The sequence below is a fragment of the Azolla caroliniana genome, unplaced genomic scaffold, assembly GCF_043228905.1.
Source record: "Azolla caroliniana isolate FFs.n. ecotype wild unplaced genomic scaffold, voAzoCaro1.0.p SCAF_4, whole genome shotgun sequence".
NCBI lineage: Eukaryota > Viridiplantae > Streptophyta > Polypodiopsida > Salviniales > Salviniaceae > Azolla > Azolla caroliniana.
The window spans coordinates 18,051,819-18,073,971 of NW_028230439.1; the positions used below are offsets into that span (position 1 = coordinate 18,051,819).

General features: G+C 37.5%; 1 protein-coding gene across 2 annotated transcripts; it reads left to right on the top strand.

Moving 5' to 3' along the window:
- The first annotated feature begins 1,762 nt into the window (after window positions 1-1,762).
- On the top strand, window positions 1,763-4,004 carry LOC147865216 (putative N-acetyltransferase HLS1). Of its 2 annotated transcripts, none has more exons than XM_087317990.1 (3): window positions 1,763-2,279; window positions 2,371-2,537; window positions 2,936-4,004. In XM_087317990.1, exons 1-3 carry the CDS (start codon window positions 2,058-2,060, stop codon window positions 3,819-3,821), a joined length of 1,275 nt encoding a protein of 424 aa, XP_087174116.1. In that variant the 5' UTR covers window positions 1,763-2,057; the 3' UTR covers window positions 3,822-4,004. The 2 variants fall into 2 exon arrangements, with proteins under 2 accessions (XP_087174116.1, XP_087174118.1); XM_087317992.1 differs by having other exon boundaries at window positions 2,046-2,271.
- Window positions 4,005-22,153: the final 18,149 nt, after the last annotated feature.

Here is a 22,153-nt window from a genome sequence, read left to right on the forward strand (position 1 = left end):
CTTTCCATTAATACCAAGGTGAGTTTTTATTAATAAAAAAAGGAGAAGAAGAAGGAGAGGAATTTTGGTTTAAATTGTCAAAAAGTGAAGCCAAAACCAATACTAGATGGAGAGAAAAATAAGAAAAACAAATTTTATTATGTAGAAAAGAAGGAAAAGATTTACAAGATTATGTCGAGGATGGCATTGGACCAAAATATTTTGACAACGCCATGTTTCTAATACATAACGCTCCTAGTTTCATGTATTCTTGCATCTAGATATGCATGCTTGTCAAATGGCTATAGTGTAGGTTAGTCATTTGGAGATCATGAACCCAACTAGCCCATGTTCAAATTTAAATACAATCCTAATGCCTCATTTGGAATTTATCGTCGTGCATCAAATGTGGTTAATTATCTTCTACTTTTTATATTTCATAAATTTTGTGGAGGTAGTTTAAATCATAGATGATGGATGGCAACTGAGTGGAGAATATTTATCCTTTTCTCACATAAGCTAGTTAGCCTTAAATCATGTTCTACTTTGGAATCTGCAATCTTGTACTTAAAGAGCATTCTAACTACCACTTAATTTGTTATGCAAAACAAGATAACATTGCATAAATTTGTAAGGTTTGTAGTAGTCCCAAGTCTTGAAAATATTACATTATTTTTGAAGTATGCTTTCTTTGTTTATAAATCAATGCATAATTTAGTATGTCAAAATATGACTTTATAAAGTCCAAAAAGTTAATTAAAGAAAACAAAAGTGTTCATGTAATAATTCAATTTATTTGTGTTGAAGATGCTCACATTTTCTCCCAAAAGAATGGCTTAAGATTCTTGAGGGCACCTCTTATTTTCTAGGGTCTAAAGTGTATAGATATTTAACTATTGTATTGTCATGTATGAGTGAATGTGTCATGTGGTAAATGATATACACTTACCTTTTGGAAGGTTTTCACATTACTAAAATTTGGACATATGCCATCAACATTACGTTATTACCTCTATTGAATCTACTTATTTTGAAGTTATGATTCAATTTATAGACATTATTTGGATCCTTGAACATTGATCTCGTGTTTCATTAAGCATGTGATTTCAAATAGAGATTGATTGACTGACACTAATGTTTTACTGATATCTCAAAATCTTAACTTAATTTATACATTTGAAACTTATTATACAGACTAAGCATGTAAGTTGGCTACAAAGAAATTGAAGAAAACTAAAATTGACAATGTATACATGAATAAATATATGGATATACTTCATGTATATTAATTGAGGTGGAAAACGCATCCCTTACTTATAGGAAGTCCTATTCAAATTAAAATTGTCATATCAAGCAAATACAATAGATCCATTTTGGTAGTTGAATTCTTTATGCTTTCACTATTTGATACTAGCCATATGAGACAAAGTGGGCTCATGGAACTCTTTCTGGTCAAAATTTTAATGTAAATATCTCGAAAAGAAGATTTGCATTGGAGAAGCCATATTAGTAACAATGTGACCCCATTAATTCTGGTGGGACAATGCATGTCGAAAGAAAATACCTCTTGACAATAGGGAATCCAATAGTGGATGAAATCACTGAAATTGAATAACATTTTTGAACTTGTTTAATAATACCATTTTCTTGGCCTGACAAAAAAAACTATAATAGAAGTGTGGACAATAATCCAAAGGCACCCTAGGCAACATCGTAGCAATTCCATTATTACAATAGAATATATGTGCACACACGCAAACCTTACAAATTTGCTATTGATCACCTATGAGCCAAGCCTTTCTATGGGGTAAGAAGGAATGATTGAGAAAAGATTCACCTTGCACATGTAATGGTGGTCACTATATCAATGAATTATGGAGCAAAATAAATTATTGAATTAATATTACATCCTTTTATATGAAGGAAAACTAGGGGTGGTTTACTTCTCAGCGTGATTGTAGTTTCCATACATCTATCTTATATAAGAAATGATAAAACAACCAAACAATTGGGGATAGAATAAAAGGAGAGGGAGGTGGGAGAGTTGATATTTTTGAATTAGACAAGCTAGTTCAACGATGTGTTTAAGTAAGGAGGTTAATTGTAGCCTTAAGTTGGATGGAAATGGATCTATTGTGAGGATAAGAGAATATAATATGGAAAGTGACATGGACCAAGTGGAGGAACTTGAGCAAAGTTGCGGAAATGGAGATGGATCCGGTGAGACTTCCCTATTCACACATATTCTCACTGGTGATCCACTTTGTCGTGTTCGGAATTACACCTCTCATTGTATGATGGTACATGCCATCCTCTATGTACATATAAGATGTTCCTATATTGATGTCGTATAACTGTGAACATGGTGATAACATGATATTTTGTATATAGGTTGCAGAAGTTCGACTTGCTTCTGGTGGCCATACTATAGTGGGGATTATTAGAGGAGGGATAAAGCAAGTAGTCCGACATGAACAAGATAAATCATGTGGTACTACTAGAGCATCATATGTAACATCGGCATATATATCTGGATTGCGAATTTCGAACATGTATAGGTATGTTGTATTTGAAGTTAAATTTCGTTAAGTAAGCATATTCTATGTGGAGTATATTAGAGTATCATCATATGATGCTCATTTAGCTCATGAATACATTCTAATAAGGTATTTGAATACATGAAAGTTAAATTACTTGGGAAATTCCTTGGCAAATTCCAAGTTATTTAGTTGTTCAGGAGACCTACCTATTAAAATATTTGCATACTAAAAGTTAATTTTGATAATGATTTGGGTGAAGTTCCTAGCATCTTATGTTCTACTTGTATGTAATTAGAATAAAAACATGTCATGAAACTAATGTACTTGAGAGTATTATAATGTTATAGATATTATTTATGATACCAATAATATTGAATAAATGAGCCATTATATAATTACATATTTTTCTTGCATAGGCGTCTTGGTGTTGCACACCATTTGGTTTTGGAGATGGAAACTTGGTGTAAGAAGAATGGTGCAGAGTACTCGTATATTGCGACAGAGAACGGAAATGAAGCTTCTGTGAATCTCTTTACATTAAAATTAGGATATAGAAAATATAGAGCTCCTTCCATACTTGTGCAACCAATTTATGGGAAGACAAAGAGCCTTGATTCAAGAAATATAAAGATTGTGAAGTTGAGTATCATGCAAGCAGAGAAGTTGTACAAGGAAACTCTAGGGGCAATGGAGTTCTTCCCTAAGGACATTGATGTGATTCTCAAAAGTCCATTGAATGCAGGAACTTGGTTGGCCTACTTTAAGGGCAAAGATGATGATGATCCTCAAACTATGGGATGGGCAATGTTAAGCTTGTGGAGATATGATAAACTATTGAAGTTTGAGGTAAGAGGAGCGTCACAACGTACAAAACGTTTGGCAACATTATCACGCATAGCTGGAAAGATCTTAAACCCATGGCTACTAGTGCCATGCATGCCCAATGTCTTCAATACTGTGTTTGGTATCCAAGTCATGTATGGTTTGCATGTTTCACTACCAATGACCAAAGATGGTGACAATGCTCTTCGTAACCAAAAACGGGTTGGTAAATTATTGAACACGCTATGTTGGCATGCCCATAATGTTGCACTACAAGAAGGTTGCAAGTTCCTCGTTACTGAAATAGGGAGTCATGATCCTTTGAAATCGAGCATTCCACATTGGAAAACAATATCTGGAGTTGACCTTTGGTGCACCAAGTCTTTTGCTCTAGATTCAACACAACACAAGCAACCATGTCCATATATGGCTACACGCCTTGATGGCCCTTCCCTATTTCTTGATCCTCGCGATTTTTGATTTTAAAGATGCTACGAATCCTTTGCATTGTTTAACTCTGCCCATTGTTATCTCACAATCGTAAATATATTCATGGCTGCTCTTATATATTCCATTGTGTTTCCAACCTTCTTTGTAAGTCTTGCTTAAGCTCAAAAGTATTAATATTGCTAGTTTCTAATTCAAAGACTGATCAATTCATCATGTCATATAATGCAATGTAGATTTATGTATATTTACAATGGTAAGATAAGTGTTATGTTTGTAGAACTCTCTTTAATTCAAAATGAAGAAGATAATGCCAATGATCGACTCATGATATTCACGTACCAACTTTTTTACCATACAAAATGCATATCCGCTTTGCATTGATACCTCACAAATACAACAAGAAGCACAATGCACACCCTCTTTCCTAACTTCACCTCAAGAAAGTACCATCACTATCTATTTCTCGTTTACGCAATCGTCACATTCACATATTAATTCATAAAGTGGGTCAATCCTCCAATGATAGTGGTCAAAACACCGAGGAAATATTTAGTGGCATCTAAAGAGACGGGGGTTCTTTTCATCTTTTCAAAAAGGGATGTGGCCCGAAAAAACATAATGTCATTCTCATGATGCACTTGATCAACATTTCTTTGTCCTTTTAGTTCTCCACTTTGTCTTTTATATGTCACCCCACTTAAAGAAAGATGTCAATGTTGTAGAGGACCCATTAACATAACCTATGGGGCCGATTAGAGTTATTGAGAGGAGTTCATTGAGCAAAAGAAAGAAGAGGTTAGAAAACATGTGAGTCCTATTCTTAGAGCTTGTTTATGTGTATCTAAGACGGGGGGGGGGGGGGGGAGATGGTTGGATTCAACATGAAGATGTTTGTGCATTAGGTGGTTCATGGTGGGAAGCACATATAGAGGGTTGTAGGTGAGGAAGATCAAGCAATAGAATTATCATCAATAACAAACACATTTTTTAAAGGTGCAACCTTGAGTAAAAAGCATGAAGAATCTTGGCTTATATTATTAGATTCCATTCGCCAAAAGGGAAGGAGAAGGTTATAAAACAATATTGAACGTTAGGTAAACTATATAATATGAATGCCTCTCCATGCCACTTGTTTGTATGTGGATAATTTCATCAATAAACACAAACAACAATTCCATAATTTCTTGACATAATATAAATTAATTATTGCTTAGGATATAGTTGCTTGTTAAACACACATTAAATTCATTTGGATTATCAAATGAGATACAGTTCTAGTATTACCGTCTTCATCATTCACACTCGTAAATACTAGAAATCACTACACAAAATGTGACTTCAACTTCCTCATGCATATACATATAAGACTTGATGTAATGCATAGTTATTTTCATTTTGTCATTAAAGATGTTTTTGATATGAATAATAGTAAATCTTTCTAGATCTATATTAACCAAAGTAGTTTGAAGCCTATGTTTAATTTTAAACCATTTGACCTTGTGATATTCATGAAAACAATAAAAGTGTCCATGGAGGAAATCTTGCTTGCTACATCTATTGGACCTTAACATCTTAATGGTGTTTTCCCATACATTAGGACCAATATTAACACATGATATCAATGTTAGACATTTGTTTTTCTGAGAAAAACTGCTTCCCATTAGTTAGGTGAATTATACATATATACAAATCAATCTATGTACACTCTAAGTATCCACAGATACTCGACTATTTACAAATGGGAAAATGATGAAATGATTTCCAAGACGCAATATAAAACTCATGCTATTGACATGAACACATCCGAAAACCTATTGCATGTAACGTGACAAACATTAAGGCTTTAACAAGGATTCCTAGATATAGTGTATTTTATGAGCTATAGACAAAAATGAGGTTTCAACTTTCAAAGTTAAATTTCATATTTTTAACATAACCCTGAGGGCTGAACATGACAGTGAAGTAAACATTAAAAGGCCAAAAACTAAAGCGCATGATAAAACTTGTCTATATGGACATATGTTAGAATAAACATTTGTTACTTGAGTATATTGTTGTTCACTCCACACCACATATAGTAAAAACCATCTACTTTATTTAATCTTTCTGGATTCCATAACTTGAATGAATGGTTACCGTACAAGAGAATATTGGGATAAATCATACACATGTTGGGACTTTTGAATTTATTCATCATGTGACCTTATTAGAATATATATAGGTCTAACACTTCCTTAATATCATTCTTCTTAATTCATAGAATATTCTATAGCTTAACTCTATCATGATATTCATAATCTTGATGAACGAGCTAACAATGACCAACCAATCATTATCAAACAAAAAGGGCATTAGAATACATAACGTTAGCAATAATATAATCAAAGACAAATTTAAGAAATGCAACTAGACGAGAAAATATCTTGTAATATATTTGTATAGAGTTGTTTGTTGCATAACACATCATCACATACCTTATAATTAATATTTTTGTCTCATTTCAAAGATATGCTAAGCCATTATGAAAACAAAAGACAAAGAAAGATATAAATCTAATATCTCCATTCATCAAAGTATTTCTTCATGATGGTTGATTTATAACCTCTTTTAGGTGATTCCCATGAGAATGTAAGTTTTCTTCATAAACCTTCATATATACGTTTCCCACATAGATGTTTCATATACCTACACTCATTCTCGTATAGATATTCATGTGTAGACTTTTCATAAATCTATGGGGTACTTGCATCTATACTAATGTGCTCACATCTCTATATGCAAACATTAGCTAGCAACAAAGTTGTTATTGTAATCATCATGCTACTTGAGCTAATTTCTCCCTCCTTTTTTTGTTTTAGTTTCATTAATGAGGTAATATCCTGAGGAGAGCCTAGGAATTAATTATTGAATGGTGGGGGTAAGCCCCCTTTATATACAAGATGAGGCATGTGAGCATGGTGGCCACATGGCTTCACCTCCTAAGATTACATGCATGGTTGCCACATGGCATCCCATGCATTCCATGCTAATGAGTTTATCATTTATATGTTCACATAATATGGTAATAAATGATATATATCCTAATTGTAAGAGCTATTGTCTATAAAGTAGAGGTACAAAAATTGTGCTTGATCCTCAACATATCCCCCTTTTTTTTGTTTATTTTTCATTATGAGGTAAGGTAAGGACATTTTCTTACACAAAATATCATTTATCCCAAATGACTGGCCACATTGTTGTATTGAACTCATGGTATCATTGTCACCAAACATTTGGTACAATGATTTCATAAAAGAAGCATAAATAGTAAAAGCACATGACAATAAAAAAGACCCTTACTATCCCTTACCAGAATAGTGTGGATCTTCCAACAAGATAAACTCTTTGAGGTGTTGTAAGAATAGCTAACATAAAGGCCATTCCTATGAGGGTGCTCATAGAGCTCAAATGTAAAACTATCAATTGTTGTTTAAACTATGGAGACCTTCAAATGTAAAACATAGAGCTTCAAATGTAAAACTAGCCCATAAAGGCCATTCCTATGAGGATGCTCATAGAGCTCAAATGTAAAAGATTTAATATCAACTGTTGTTTCAACCATGGAGACCTTCAAACAAGGTAGCCAAATGCTACTATACACGATGGTGAGGGCAAACCAACTAAAAAGGGGACAATGTTTTCATGTATAATCATACTTATGTTATTTTTGTGTAACCATGATGAACATTGATAGTTGTGAAGAATTTTCAAGAGAAATTATGGTGGGACATTGTCTTCTCCAAATTAAACGAAATTTATGCATCTCAAAAAACTTTACCCCTATTTAAAAAGAGGCATAAAGAAGCTAATTGAAGAAGTAAGGGCAAAGAGAGTGAAAATAATATATTATTTGACTACCATTGGAATCTAGTTGGGAGATAAAGCCAAACAATGTGGTCAAGAAATCAAAATTTGGGCATCTAATTCACAATAGAGTGGATGAAGGAAAAATTTAGTAAGAAGAGGAAATTTTGGCCAAGTGGAGTGTCCAAATTTCAAGTAGGTGGATCTACACAATAGAGGAAAAGACAAACCTTGTTTAAGCTTCCTGAGAGGATTATAAAGACTTCAAGGATGAGAGGATGGATTGGGAAGAAGGGCCATTGAAGAAGCATGAAAATAACGATGACAAATGACGGGAAGAGGAAATTGGGTAATTACCTATGGAGCTAGTGAAGAAAGTAAAAGAAAAGCTTGGACCAACATACAAGCAACGCTCTTACATTGAACATAATATATACATCATAAACCTCATGAACAGGTAAGGTCTATTTTTGATGTATTCGCATTGGCCGTTGCCAGTCGTTGTGATACGTGGTAAGGAAAGCGCAAACATGCGCCTCGGCGTCGACTTCCTCATTGTATTTGGGGTATGGGTACGACATGGTGTCACTATTTGGGTCTTCTGGTACCCCCTGCGGTGGGCTATTGTCTTCGGGGTGTTCGACCTCGAACCATTCCCGCTGGTTGATATGGAATCAGGAAGCACTGCCGATTGCGCTTCCGATTCTTGGTGAGGTTGCTCAATGAGCACAAACTTTATCACGCTCTCTTCTTCCTCTGCACGTCAAAACTCGGACCGAGTATGCGGTACCCTGTGTTGCGCCGTTCCTAAGACTTGGCCTTCCTCCTCTTGTGTGTTGTGTACTACAGCTCGAACCGGATGTGCCAAATTGTGTTACTCCCCTTTGGAGGAACACACTTTCGGTTACCCACCCCGATTAACCGGATCAAGGTATCATGGTAGGAAGGAGGGAGAGGGTTTCGGGTTTCCTCGCCGACTGTGCTCTTAGTCGGAATGTGAAGCGAATTGACTCCACTCTAGAGTCACCCAAGGTATCGTACTCTTAGGTTACCTAGCTCGCCTACATCAATGACATTTAGAGGTACAAATTTCTTTCTAGAACTTGCACAAGGAAACAAGAAACAATATCCTATCGAACCAGCTATAGCTGGTTATAGGCACATGATTACCCATAGACAATACACTTTAGAGCATACGTTGTTGTGAAGATTTTCGGCAACGGTGTGAAAATTGCGAGGAATGTACAAAATCGAGTGTGGTTTCTTCACACACAATATGAAACAATAATAGTGAAGATATTATTTTATATTAGTTTAATATCTTGGTACGAAAAGATGGATGTCTTGAAGAGCTTCCAAATGCATTTTACTACATGTGAAACAGACAACTTAGTGTCAAGTTATGTGAGTGTGAAGTTTGAGAAGAAGACGAGGAAAACAAAACTGTGAGATATCCCACATATATAGGACAACATCAAGATTCAAGAGTATATAAGTAGAGCCATATCTCTTTATATTTTATTTATGTGCTAGGAGCACAAAAAGGTTGGGTTGTGTAACTTGGACGAATGGATGCGGCCAAGATATTCAAATAATATTTTGGACGGAACCGGAACCGGAACAGACAGACAACGACGAAACCGGGACTAGATGGACGGTGACGGAACCGGACCGAATGGACGACGACGGAATCGGAACCGGATGGCGACGGAACTGGGATCGGGACCGAACGACGATAGAACCGAACCGGATCAAATCACCGGATCGGATGGACCGGATCACCGGGTCGGATGCAGACCGGATAGACGGGTCGATCGGATAGGTTGATCACGAAGCACGATGTCTTGAAGATTTTCGGTGTGAAACGAAAAAAAACCAAGTCATTTCTTTAAGTTATATTTTATCATTATACTTTCACATGTAAATTCTCATACATGAGAGCGTGAATGAGTGACATGGTTATCATGCAACACATGTAATGCATGAGCACCAAATGGCAAACATGCATCTCATGGATTTTATGCATTACATGCATGTCTTGCACCCTCACATGCATCATATGCATGGGGGCATCTATAAAAGAGTGGATGAAGAAGAAAAATGAGCTATGTATTAATAAAGAATTTAATAAGAAGAAAATTTGTTATCCAATTGATGTATTAATCTTGTCTCTCAATCTAAAGTCAAGCATTCTATCTTATCTCAATCTCTCTCTCTTTCAATCTATCTTAAATACTTTCTCGCTAAAGCTAGTGCAAACTTTGAATCCTTCCGGTCTAGAACCCCGACGGTTCCGCCTCAGGATCTACACGTAGTGACGAATTTTTCACGACAATGTAGTCACATAGGATTACCCCACAATAATGAATGATCTATTAAGAATACACACGGTTAAAAGTACCGATTGACTATCGGTATAGCTCTTGTGCCCTCTGAAGGTTCTCACCTCTCTATACAATTCTCACCTCAAAATAATACACCCGCAACCCCCTACTCTCTCAATCACTCAGAACTTATATAGGAATCCATGTTTCTTATTTTTGGGAAGCATGGTTCGTTATAATCGTTTCCACTAAGGTAGTTTTGGTGTTATAGTATAATGCCTTATTCGACTTTTGGTTGGCTCTACTTTTCCTGTGCTTGGTGTCTTGTCCCCTTTCACACTTTCGGCCATCTTGCCTGGCCAACACCTAGCATGCCTGTGGGATAGTGCCTTGCATGTCAAACCATAAAAAAATTGAAAAAATTGAAAGAATAGTAGTACTCACAAGAATTGAATCACATGAAAAATCTTGTTGCCAAAATTAGTCGTCTTAAAAAATGTGCAAGTGCTCGAGTCATCTGCCTTGTTCTTGAACTTGGCCAGTTATTTGAGATGAGTCTATTGTTATTCCTCGGCCAGTTGTTCTTCTGTCTTCACCGTAAGTCAATACTCCATAGTCGGTTGTTCTAGTTCTGTGGGCTCCGACTCCCCTTGTTGTTCACTATTTGTGTGTGTCAATTCTTCGTCAAGTTAGGGCCTTTGCTCCATCGTAGCTTCCCTCTCCTCGCTGTCATCGGCTTGCTCTTTTACCACTTTGATGGGTGCCTCGTGCTCCACATCCGGCTCTCGTTTTTCCTTGGCTTCGTTAGTGTCTTCTTCCGCTCTCCTTTGATCCTCGGGTTCTTCCTTGGCCTGTATTCTTTCTCGTTCGCATTTTTCTAACTCGATGGCGAATTGCAGCCGCTCGTCCTCGAATTCCTCAATTAATTTTTTGACCTCCGCACTGTGTGTCTGGGTGAGGGAGTAGAATTCCTCAGTTAGGTCCTCTCGGAGTAGTTTGATGTTGTCCTCATCTACCTTATAGATTCCTCGGCCTTCTTTGTGATGCTTTTCATGATCTGCTTGGAATATCTATAGTTCGGCCGCTTGTGCCGACCATTCCTTCCATCCTCAATTAAGAGCTTCTTCGATTTTTTTGTTTAGCTACTGCCGATGCTTGTCCAACAGAAGCCTGATTTTGCTTTTGCCCATTTCAGCTTTCTACTAAAGTTTTGCCACTTTGATATGCAATTGTTGGACTTTTTTGGCTACTAATTGTGTGTACAGATCATGTTGTGCCTTTGCCACCTTCATATTGATGAGCGTATGCTCGAGCCCCTTCTCCTAATGTTCAGTGGCTTGCTGGAACTTCCAGTCGAGCCTTGCCTTCTCATCTTCCAAGTCTTGCCTATTTGTTTTGAGCTCTCGTTTAAACCTAGCGTGTTTCTCGTGGATGATGGCCTCTAGAACTTTCACTCGGAGATTCATGTCCATGAGTAGATTGTGCTGTTTGTTAAAGTGGCCCTGGAGTTGTGTGTGTTTGTGCTGAAGGGTGACAATCTCATCATTCCAGGCTATGAGCACCTTGTCGAACACTTCTTGTTGTTTCTTGAGTGCTTTAGTGTGTTTGTGCTAAAGGGTGACAAACTCGTCATTCCAGGCTGTGAGTGTTGGGATCATCGTCATCTAATGTGGAACAAGATCGACACTCTTCTTCTATAAGCTCCTATAAGATTGTGTTTGGATACAAGATCGTAACTACGATAGCAACAAAGATCAAACAATACAACTAGTATGCCGAAGATTGAGAAACATTTAGGCACAATGTAAAGAGTGTATTACAACTTGAAGCAACAACCACTAACTAGGTTACAAAGTTAGTTTATAAGTTGATTGAATAGCCTAATCCTAGTGTGTACAAAAGGAGACAATGTGAATACGTCCATTAGAAACTTGTATTCAACACTCCCCCATAATGGGCGTATGCATCTGAAATCTGTAGATCGAGATGAATGTATGATACAGATTGATACAAGGTTTACGAACAATCAAGAATTTGTTCGAGTCGGTGAACTTCGAAGAGCAGAGGGTTGAATTGGCCAAGTTCGGAGAGACTGAAGCCGAAGTTTGAACTATCCAGGTCTATTGTCCGTGAAACGTCTTGAGTGTCCGATTCAAGGTTGTTAGGTACGTTAGGTATGGTACGGATACCATACCTATATAACGTATTAATACCCGTATAGTACCTCCCAATTTAAAAATACGTTAAATACGTTTTCTTAATATGTTAAATACTTATAAAATACGTAAAATACGTATTTTACATATAGTACGTTAAATACTTCTAGAATTTGAAATTGTTTTACCTTTCTAAAAATGATCTATAATACTATAAAAAACATCTATGTTTACACAATTTTGTGATGTACAATATAGTTCTACATCCTAAAATGCATATAAGACATTTGAACATTTCACATCCTAAAATACTTGTAGTAATATGGATGTTGACATTCCCTTATTCTATAAATCAGTGTAAGTGTGTATCACGATGTTCTACTTCAAATTGTAATTATTTACAATTATGCCTTCATAGATTGAGGAATCGTCTATGATTATCACACTCATGATAGGTTTCTCTTTTCTTCGTTTTCTTCTTCTTCTATCTTCTGTGATGATCACACTTAGAGTCAGGACAAGTTTATGTCTTCTTTTCTCTCTTCTTCTTCTTCATCTTCTTCATCGTTGTCTCTTCTATTCTTCTTTCTTCCTTCCTTTGGCTTCTTTTTCACTAAAATCATTTTTTCTTTTGTTTTTTGTTGGGGTTTTACTTACATTTTCTTTATAAATATGTATTATACTTGTTTTTTTATAAATATGTTAAATACCGTATTGGACAAATGTACATGATATTTGACTGAACAACATTGAGGTATAGTACGTACTATACAAATAATGAGGTACTATACGTATTTAAACTTTAAATACGAGTACGTAAACAACCATGGAACTTCAATTTAATCGGACTGATTCTTCATTACACCCATTCGATGCCGAAGGGATCGAAATCGATCCGTTGGAAGACACTTGGTCATTGCGTCTGCAACGTTATAGCCCGTCGGTACCTTCTCAAGGCCGATTTTCCATGAAATGACATAGTCCCGAACGAAGTGATATCGAACATCGATATGCTTGGAGGCGTTGTGATGAACCGGATTTTTCGACAGAGCAACAACACCCTGACTATCACTGTACACAATTAGAGCCGAGCCGATTTCAACTTGTCGAAACGTGTAGGCCAGCCGACCGAGCCATAAGGCTTCTTTCGCCGCATCGGATGCGGCCACATAATCAACCTCGGTCGTTGATGTGGTGGTGCACTCCTGAAGATTTGATTTCCATGAGATGGTTCCATTACCGAATTTGAAACAATTTTTGGTTGTCGATTCACGACTGTATATGCAGCTCACAAAGTCAGAGTCGGTATATTCGACTACGCCTATGGTGTCATTCGGGCCGAATAGAATACCAAGGTCTTTTGTGCCCACCAAATATCTAAACACATGCTTGACTACGTTCCAGTGCGCTCGACTGGGATTATGCATGAATCTGCTGACGACTCCAACGACGTGAGCGATATCAGGCCGTGTCGCAACCATCGCGTACATTAGGGAGCCAACTGCCGGTGCATACGGTACCAACTTCATAATTTCCCCCTCCGAACATGATGTCGGACAGTCTCGCCGAGATAGCCGAGTATGAATAGGGAGCGGGGTAGAGGCAGATTTCGCCGATTGCATGTTGAAGCGTTCGAGGACACGTCGAATGTAGTCGGTCTGGGATAGAGACAATTGTTGTTGATTACGATCCCAACTTATCTTCATACCAAGAATGTGTCGTGCTGGACCGAGATCCTTCATGGAAAACTTCAACCGCAGTTGTGCCATCATGGCGTCCAGAGATTAGCATGTCATCTGAGTAGATGATGAGGAAGATGGGTGATCCATCTAGAGCTGTTTTCATGAAGAGTCCGTGGTCCTCATCTCTCTTTGAGAAGCCGATTGATTGGATGAAGTCGTTGAACTTCTTGTACCACTGTCGTGGCACCTATTTCAGGCCATAAAGACTCTTCTTGAGTCAGCAGACTAGATGTTCTTGGCCGGATGCCACAAAGCCTCTCGACTGCTCCATATAAATTTCCTCCTCAAGGTCACCATGGAGAAAAGCCGTTTTGACATCTAGCTGAATCAACTCCAAATTTTCGACTACCACTACGTCGAGCATAAAGCGAAGGGTGGTCATTTTCACGACTGGCGAAAAAATTTCGTTGAAATCGACGCTGTGTTCCAGTCGAAAACCCTTTGCTACTAATCTAGCTTTGAATTATGGGTTGGTCGAATTGAACGTCTCCTTAATTCGATAGACCCACTTACACGGAGGAGCACGTTGATTTTTCGGTAATTCGACCATTCCCAAGTCTTGTTTGCGTGAATGGAGTTCATTTCGGACTCCATCGCCAAATGCCAAGTGGCCGAATCGGCTGACGCTGATGTTTCTTCGTATGACGTCGGTTTTCTGGCATCCGTAAAGAAGATGCCAGGAGAGTATCTCTTCGGGGGTTGTGATAGTCTCTTGGATCTTCGAGGTATGACTGGACTAGTCGCATTGGGTGTCGTTGTCGGATGGTCCAAAGCCGAATCGTTCGGCTGTGCCGAGTCAAAATTCTTTGAGTCGGTGTTTGAAGGTTCAGCTACCCGTGAAGCTGACCGTGTGTTGTGCGTTGGGCCTTTGTAAGGGGTTGACACATCAGAAAAATTACCCTTCGTACTTTGATCGGTTTTTCGACCAATTGATGCATGGCTGACTCATTGAACATGGTGTTCGAACTTCGGACGATCTGTCTATGTTCGGGGTCCCAGAGTCGGTATCCCATTTCGCCATCTGCTCCATGAAAGTCACACTCACTAAAGGTAAAGATAATATTGGTTGCGATATAGGTCTAAATATCACTAAGAGTGGAAGTAATGAGACTACTATCATAGAGAGAAAGGTTGTAGACTATTTCAATGTTCAAACCAAGCACATCAGCAATGAAGAAAAGAAGGTAGTACTTTATGGAATATTAAATGATCCATCGATAAAGGAGTTAGTTGATTGTGATGGTCTTAATGCAAACATAACATCTGTACTAGTAAAAATCTCCGTAATAGTTTCTTATCCATGAGCTGGTCAAAAGATGATCTTGTCTTAAAAAGGTCTAGTCTAATGATGTTACTTAATAGTGATGTTGACGATATTAACATCAGTGTGCTATCTAAGGTAATTGGTGTTAGTAGAAAAAATGTGTACAATACATTGAACTGGATAGTTTCCTCAGGTGAAAGAACTAGTCTGCTAAAGCTAACAATAAGATGTAAGCCAATGACACCCATAACATCAGAAATCAAGGATTTAATCACAATATTTTGGACTAATGAGAGTAGGGTTTCACCCAATAAAAAGGATTTATGCAGGAAACGTGTTGGAAGGAGTCAATACGAGGAGCATCCCATTCATCTTCTTGATGTACCTCAGGTATTTACATTTATCTCAACATTTGTTTTGACTTTTGAGCTTAGTTAGTTAGTTTATTAGCTACCTCTAAATATGACCATACCCGAATAGCTAATTACCTACTTCAAAATATTACCATAGCTAACTAGCTACCAATAATAGCTAATTAGATACTAGAATAGCTAATTAGCTCCCTAAGAATATCGAACATAGCTATTTAGCTACTAGAATAGCTAATTAGCTACCATTCATAGCTATATAGCTACCACAATAGCTAATTAGTTGCTTATGACTATAGCTAATTAGCTACCAGAATTGCTAATCCCCTACTACAATAGCTGTTGTACTAAACTATGGTAGTAGCTAATTAGCTACCACTTAGCTAATTAGCTACTATACTAAACTATGGGAGTAACTAATTAGCTACCATTTAGCTAATTAGCTATTGTATTAAACTATGGTAGTAGCCAATTAGCTACCACTTAGCTAATTAGCTACTCAACTAATGTATGGTAGTAGCTAATTAGCTACCACTTACCCATAGAGCTAATCAACATGTCCATTTTATTACGCAGGTCGATTTATTTATTAGGTTCAGGCGAATGCATCAAAATATCAAAGTTCAACTACGAACATTCGAGTCTCTTAAGCCACACTTTGTGAGACACTTGAAGGATCGATACCCATGTTGTTGCATTTACCATGTACAAATGGGTTTTCTCAAGGATTCTATTAATCTACTACATCACCATAGCGCCTCCCTAACAAATGCAGTTTGCACTTGTGAGTGCCCAATTTGTCGATCGAGCCCGTGTGAGCACTGTAAATCATCTGAGCATGTAATCTCTTCCGTGAGTTGTCTTTTAGATTCAATATTGTGTCCGAGAGAAACTGAGGCCATCTTCCATAGTCATAAATGTGTCATGGGTTTATGTCAAGATTGTGGCCCTAGTAGATTTGGGTGGTGTCCAAATGAATTGAGGAGTGAAATATTCATCTCTGTCAATTTATTTGAATCAGTTGACACCAATTTCGAAGGAAAGGTGTGTAAAAGAAAGGATCTAGTTAGGAAGTCAGTTAAACCAAGGGATTTGGCGTCTCTATTTATAGTATCTCTAGGAAATTTCAATAAACACAACTTCATTTATTCATGGCAAGCCCATCAGTTTAATACTTACATATCAGATTTTCCAAATGATGTAGTAGTCTCAGCAGTAGATTTCGCAGAGAATTATACTTTCAAGCAGCAAAATGAAATTCAATCTATGCATATTTTCGAGTTTCAGGTGATGTTAAAAAAGTAATTCATTTTTTTATTTTTGATGATAAGAAGCATGATACCTTGTTCCTCCAACATTGTTTTAACTTACATTGGCAATGGTTATTACCTAAACGTTTGGAGCTTACTCAACATTGGACCTGGTCTGATGGAGCTACGTCACAATTCAAGGCTAGACGTCCATTTTATTAATTGCGGAGGTATCTTGCTATAATAGGTTTGGAGATGAGATGGAATTTTTTTGGGTCTGGCCATGGTAAAGGTGAACATGATGGTGCGGGTGTTGTTATAAAGCGGGCACTTACCCATGAACAACAAAAGGCAGATGGTGTGCAGATGAATTGTGCAGCACATGTAGTTGAATTTTTAAGAGCTAATATGTTAACGAGTGCAACTGGTGTTTATTCCTCGCAGGTCCGAGATATCAAACGTGAATTTTGCGAAGTGAAGATAGATGAATTAAATAGGGAGAAGACCTGGGAGTGCCAAGGAATTCCCGAATTGCGATCTCTCCATGCTCTTCGCGGTTATTCTAGGTTGGATGGTCATTGTATTGCGGTTAGAGAATTAACTTGTTTTTGCTTCCATTGTGTGCAAGGAAATTGGAGGTATTGTTTAAACAAAGCATATATTCAGAATTGGGAGTATCATACATTGAATGATAAGGAAGCAGTTGATGGAGAAACAGAAAAGAATGCTGACTTCACATATCAAGGACGTGGAGATACTTTGAGTGATGTCTTAAATGTTGGGGATAATTTCGCTGTAAATGCAGAAGAAGGCAATTCAGAGGGTGTTGAATTCTATATATTGAAGTGCATGGTTAGTGAATAGTGTGCAATGCAAAATATATTAGACGCTTGGGATAATGTTGTATCTACCGGGACATTCTACATCGAAGGTATTTTTTATGCAAGACTAGATGATTACGATTACGTGTATAAGCTATTAGAAGACAAACTAGTGGCTTACATGTACTCTCATTTGGTCAGGTGCATCAATATCCCAATGTCGCAATACAATAGCTACTCAGGTTTATACACAGTTAGTGCTAATGTGTATGAATGTATTTACAACAGTATGCCATGGGATTTGTAGCTACAAGTAGCAATTACCAGTTTTATTGTAAAACAAACAAAGCACATGTATTGCAAGTAAACAGTTTAATGGACCTGTTTGGGAGTTTTTTTTGGATATACAGTCTACATTTTGTGCTTCTTTCCCAACAAAATCGTGTGTCATTTTTATATACAGTCTTACCATGTACAAGTTAAAATAGTTTGCATAATTTTAAGAAAAAGCACTATCATGAAATCAGCAATCCTGAACATACTCTTAAAATTACACAGTTGATAAGTTACTCAAAACAAGCAATTTAATTCTTCATTGATTAAGTGGTAGCAAATTACATATTTATAACATCCCTATAAATAGCTAAGCTGTTACTGGTTAGTGGAACTTCTCTACATATATGATATGCATACCGAGCTCGGTATGGAGTCCACAACCATGTAGCTAGTTGGCAGCTCAATGTTTTCACCAAATAGTGTTCAGGCATTTCATCGGGTAGAATGAGACAGCATCTGCGAATGTTGAAGTAATGTCGGAAATGTTTTGTATCTAGAATCAACGTATTGTCGGCATTATAATCTGGCCAAGTGTCCCAAAAATCAGAAAGTGTTTTGAATCTTGCAACATCCTTCTACTCACAATTCTCTCGTGTCCACTGACCCTTGAAAAGTTGTCGCCACTTCGTGAAGAATCTTTCTACACACTTCCACACATCTGTACGTTGTTTTTCGCTCCAAATAAACAAATCAAAGTATTGCACAACCCACTCCAGAAATTGATTTGCGTCCCTCCTTGGTGTCGTATATCGCACACTCATCAGGACTTTATCAAGATCCACGATCAAGGCTCTTCTTTCGACTTCTAATGGTTTAGGTTTCCATTCCTATAACCGAGCCTCTGTTACACCAATTACTGGTAGCACACGATCAATTTCAATCAACTCAGGTTCTGTCGGCACAATTTGTGTCCTTTTCCAGCTTCAAACCCCCGGTCGATTGTGTTGGGCTTGGCTTCACAATCTAGTGCTCTTGTGTTGTCGACTTAGTCATTGGCTCGGTGCATGTAGATACTGATCTGGTCGATATCAGCCCATTGGTATCACATGCTGCATCTACCTACAAAATCAGATCATCTGTGCAACATGCTTGATCAACTTGCATGACTAGATCATTTGTGTCAAATACTACATCTACTTTCAAGATGTGGCCCTCTAAACACGCAGCAACATCAACAGTTTCCACACTCACAAAGTAACTAACAGTCTCACAAAACAACATAATGAACATGAAATATTTTCCATCATAGAACAACATGAACATAATTATCTTGGAGAAATATCATAGAGTTCCATTACATAATGTCCAACAACCAATCCGAGGTTTTTCTTGTCCAAATAGATCATAGTAAAACTTCATATAACCCTAGGAAAATCGCTAACAATCATATCCCACTAATAAGTATTTCACTCCAATTCAAGAGCCCCATGACCGAGTAACTGGTCTTGTCCCCAATCGTGGCCCCTTCTTCAGCCTTTTTCTAGCCAGTTGCCCATTTAGCCTTGCTTCTTTGACCCATTGTGCAAGTGTGTCCTCCAACAACCTTTCCATCACCTCAACAGCGGCTTGCAGGTCAGTCGCGTCTTGCACTAGCTTTTCCAGTACAATGGGATCTATTTGGACATTATCAGTAGTTGGGTTCAGTGGGGTGGAATCAAGGTTTCGGGATTCGAAGAAATGTTGCATCAAGTGTTCAAAAACACTATTGTTGTGAACCTAAGATTTACATGTTGTTTCCAATATTTCATGGCTTTTCACATCATTGCCTAATTCATTACCATCTTCCAAAAAGAATAGGGTGGAGCGGATCTGAAGGAGATGTGATTGCAGGACTCTTACTTTCAGCCACGTTGGCATCTATCTGCTCATCGGTTGCAACGTCATCAACACCAGACACCTCATGCGCCCTCCTTAATCCACAAGATTCTACAACAACATGGTCGCTAATTAGCTACACCTTAGCTAACTAGCTATTCTTTTAGACTATCACAATAGCTAATAAGCTACCACTGAGCTAATTAACTACTTTGCTTAGGTATGGTACTAGCTAATTAGCCACTATAACTAAAGTATCGTAGTAGCTAATTAGCTACTGTACTAACTATGGTAGTAGCTAATTAGCTACCACTTAGCTAATTAGCTACTCAGCTAAACTATGGTAGTCGCTAATTAGCTACTGTACTAAAGTATGGTACTAGCTAATTAGACATATAACAAAAGTATGGTAGTAGATAATTAACTCCCACTTAGGTAATTAACTACTGTACTAAACTATGGTAGTACCTAATTAGCTAAGTGGTATCTAATTAGCTACTACCATACGTTACCTGAGTAGCTAATTAGCTAAGTGGTAGCTAATTAGCTATTACCATACGTTAGCTAAGTAGCTAATTAGGTAAGTGGTAGCTAATTAGCTACTCTGCTAAAGTATAGTAGTAGCTAATTAGCTACCATTTAGCTAATTAGCTACTGTATTAAACTATGGTAGTAGCTAATTAGCTACTCAACTAACGTATGGTAGTAGCTAATTAGCTACCACTTAGCTAATTAGTTATTGTACTAAACTATGGTAGTAGCTAATTAGCTTGCACTTAGCTAATTAGCTACTCAGCTGAAGTATGGTAGTAGCTAATTAGCTACTGTACTAAACTATGATAGTAGCTAATTAGCTACTCAACTAAAGTATGGTAGTAGGTAATTAGCTACGGTACTAAACTTTGGTAGTAGCTAATTAGCTACTGAGCTAAAGTATTGTAGTAGCTAATTAGCTACCACTTAGCTAATTAGTTACTCAACTAAAATGTGGTAGTAGATAATTAGCTATTGTACTAAACTATGGTAGTAGCTAATTGGCTACCACTTAGCTAATTAGCTACTCAGCTAAAGTATGGTAGTAGCTAATTAACTACATGTTAGGTAATTAGCTACTACACTACAACCATAATAGCTAAATAGTTTCCACACTTTATACAGCTAAATTAGCAAAGATGGAACAAATTAGCTACACAATGGTCACAAGCAACAATTTTACCTGTGTGTTTTCTCCACTCATCTGGGAGAGTTGTATTGCAATCCCCCAAACAGAATGTAGCAATGCGATAGGCATATTGAAAACAAACAATATGGTATGTGTGCGAGCATGGTTGTAGGTGAACCAACAGAGTAGCAGGTTTGTCCTCTACACGTAATCCACAAGCGATGCAATGTGCTTGAAGAGTCAATATATCGTTTCCTGGTTCTCCTTCATTTGGTAAGGGAGCAAGAATGTTCAGGTCCAATTCTTGTCTGCTCCTTACCATCCCCTCTGCAAAATGTAGTTGCTTCTTATGGCAACTAACTACATGTTCTTGATGGGAGTATTGTTCCTTCAACACAGCTGAGAAATTTACCGATTAATTATTCCTTAATGAGGAAGGTACAACAACAAGAAACAAGAATCATTAACTTATAGCTTTTCCAAATTGTAATCAACGACAATATTTACACCTAGAAGGTCCAGGTTCATTGAAAGAACCTAGATCTCTGTCTACAATTGAATTTTCCGTTGGGGATCTAGCGACCCCTCAATTTCAAGTTCATGTTGAGCAACTTGTTCCAGATAATGCCTCAGTAGCACATTTTCATGTACAAGTTATTCATAACATATTACATACTAGCAAAACAATAGGTACCTGAATCTTATTTCTGATTGTTGTCACTACCAAAGTGACTTTGCTCTCTATCGTAGAAGCCAATGTTGCTTTCTCTAAATCAGCCTTAAAAAACTCCAATGTCTCACAGGCTTCATGGACATTTTTTAGCATATAGCTAATAAATGTCTCACCTGTATCATCGACATTGGCTTTCATTATGTGTCGGTGTGGCATATACTTGTGGGTCTGTTGGGAGTCAGTAGTTGCATCATCAACTGCCATGCTCCAAAATCTTGCCATTTTTTGTTGCAAGCTCCCCATCTTCTGACATCTTTCTATCGATGCCTCACCATCAATTGCCCAAGCTACCCTGTACATTTCAGGGTCACGAGATTCCTTCGTTGTTTTGCAATGCTCATATGCAAAAGCTCTAGCAAATGAAACGGACAACTCGTTGTTGCTCGGGATCTCTTGATGTACTTTTTGGTGTAGTCTCATGCAGTTGTAGTACAGGTCCGGTCGTACATGCTTGAGCTTGAGCTTGCCTTTCACTCTATGCACTTTATATACTAACATCCAGTCTACATCACTAATCAGTCTATCTGTTAGAACAACAGGGTCAATAC

Coding starts and splice junctions, on each gene's coding strand:
- LOC147865216 (XM_087317990.1), top strand. CDS start 2,058: ATGTGTTTAAGTAAGGAGGTTAATTGTAGCCTTAAGTTGGATGGAAAT. Junction 2,280..2,370: donor ACACCTCTCATTGTATGATG/GTACATGCCATC, acceptor TTTTGTATATAG/GTTGCAGAAGTTCGACTTGC. Junction 2,538..2,935: donor CGAATTTCGAACATGTATAG/GTATGTTGTATT, acceptor TTTCTTGCATAG/GCGTCTTGGTGTTGCACACC.